General features: G+C 41.5%; 1 protein-coding gene across 1 annotated transcript in view; it reads left to right on the top strand.

Moving 5' to 3' along the window:
* The first annotated feature begins 633 nt into the window (after positions 1–633).
* Positions 634–1,984, top strand: part of LOC138015629 (uncharacterized) — a 1,460-nt gene continuing 109 nt past the window's right edge. Inside the window, exon 1 of the mRNA XM_068862715.1 lies at positions 634–1,984. This exon is cut by the window's right edge and continues 109 nt beyond it. Within this exon, the coding sequence (XP_068718816.1) occupies positions 766–1,984 (1,219 nt within the window). The 5' untranslated portion in view covers positions 634–765.

Genomic DNA, 1,984 nt, shown 5'->3' with positions numbered 1-1,984 from the left:
AGCTTTAAGGCTTATGGTGTATGAGGCCATCTTTTCAGAATCAACCAAAAGTCAAGGAGACTTTGCCGGGTGGTGGAACATTTAGATGTAGATGTCTATGTATGACAACTGCTTCAGCAATTATTTCTAGTTAAGCGAGGTTTTTATAAACGACGCTCTCTGAACCAATCCCGAGAGTCGTTGTAACAGCTGTGTCCTGCTGAAGAAATTCGCATTGAAAGTGCATTCCATGGTTAGCCATAATTTAAAATTGAGCCCGATATACGGTCATATATCATATACCATTATGATATTATCTTTGTGTACACTTCGGAATTCGAAATGTGTACTTTTGTTTTTGGTGGCAATTTTTTTCTTTGAATATCGGAACCCAGTAACTAAAAATATGACAAAAGTTCAACAAGTTCTTTCAACATTTTTAAGACGAGTGGGTGTCTACCTTCGCTCGATTTTTTCTGCGCATCTCTACCGCGCCGCAATGTCCCGTCGCATCAAAAATGAAAGCATAAAATGAATGCGCTTTTCTCCGAAAGGAAGTCGGTGATCCCACTTTTTTTCTCAAGTTTGGAACAACTGACCTACACATTAAATCTAGGCGACAATTGTTCTGGTGAAAATTTTCTCGCGAATACCTTCTACTTTTTTCATATGTCAGGCTCCTGGTACAGTGAATTTTGGTGAGAAAAAATCTAAACAGTGATATCAGTTTTTTCTTAAAGCCAAGCTACTGTATATAGTAATACATGTTATGTCCCGGTACAATATATGTCCCAATACATCAACTACCTACCCGGTATCGGAATAATCATTTCCTGCTTGATTGATTTAGGTACCAGTCCCACTGCTGATGGCATTCTCACTGAGCGTGTTTATGGTCTAAGAAAAGACAGCCTTCCACTTGAAAGCGCTATGGAAAACTACAGAAAAAGCCGTTTTGTATTGCGATCAAACATTCTGAAAACATCTGTGGATTTAAGTTGTTACAGTCGCGAAAAGAAGTCCTTGAGAGTCGGTCGTACTGATGGTCTGGACATGTCTGTTGATGGTCATCTTGCTAAGAATCCACCTGAATCAGTGCGGGCGGATTTAAAACAGTCCACATCAAAAGAAATTCCATCAGATGATTCCTTTGTTTGCGATCTCGCGTTAAGTTTTGCGTCCAGTGATACCACATTCGCCGTAATTTTGAAGCAGTTATTGCTCGAAAAAATCCCCTCCTTGAAGATAAGCGAGCCTGTGTCAGGGGACTTTTCAAGAGTGCAGTCACTAGATAATGCGCATCTTGTTGTACCGTTGTTATCATCGGCCTTTTTGGCGTCCAAGGAACTTGTGGAAGAACTAAACATTGCTATTCACCGAAATCGAAACTCGTCCCGTCAAATATTGTTTCCGATCCAGATTTCGGCGATCCCCCCGAAGCCAACGTATGTACACTTGATCCCTTGCGAATTTTCAAGTGTTGATTATGACTGGGCTAATAAAGTTGTTGACGAGAACCTGCAAGATGAAGTTTTTCAAATTTGCGAGACGTACAGTATGGACGCAGGCGGGGTGTTTTGTTTGAGGACTGCCGCTAATGTTATTGTGGAGCAGCTTTTGCGAGACCGTGATCTTGAGTTGTATCCAGTCAATCGAGTTTTGTTAAATGTTCGGGAAACAGAGGAAATTTGGAAGAGGATTCAAAAGGTACTTTATGAGCAACAAGGCTTGGAGGCGTGGAAAAGAGCCTTTGCAATTGAAATCAAGAAGCAGAAAGGTGATTTGAAGTCACCGGAGATTACCCTACAGGACGAGGAAAAGTTCTTTGTTGGCGTCGAAGGTAGTGAGCCACGCACAGAAAGAAGAAAGCGGTTTGAAGATGACGGACCAACTGGTGACAAAGAAGGGGAACTAAATGCGGCCAAAACTGATAACAAGGACGAGAAAATAGACGGAGAAAGCGATGATCAATCGGATGGAATCAAAATGGATCCAGAATCGTCCA

This window comes from Montipora capricornis, chromosome 9 (genome assembly GCF_036669925.1).
Source record: "Montipora capricornis isolate CH-2021 chromosome 9, ASM3666992v2, whole genome shotgun sequence".
In the NCBI taxonomy this organism is placed as follows: Eukaryota; Metazoa; Cnidaria; class Anthozoa; order Scleractinia; family Acroporidae; genus Montipora; species Montipora capricornis.
This window is presented reverse-complemented; position numbering and strand designations above follow the sequence as displayed.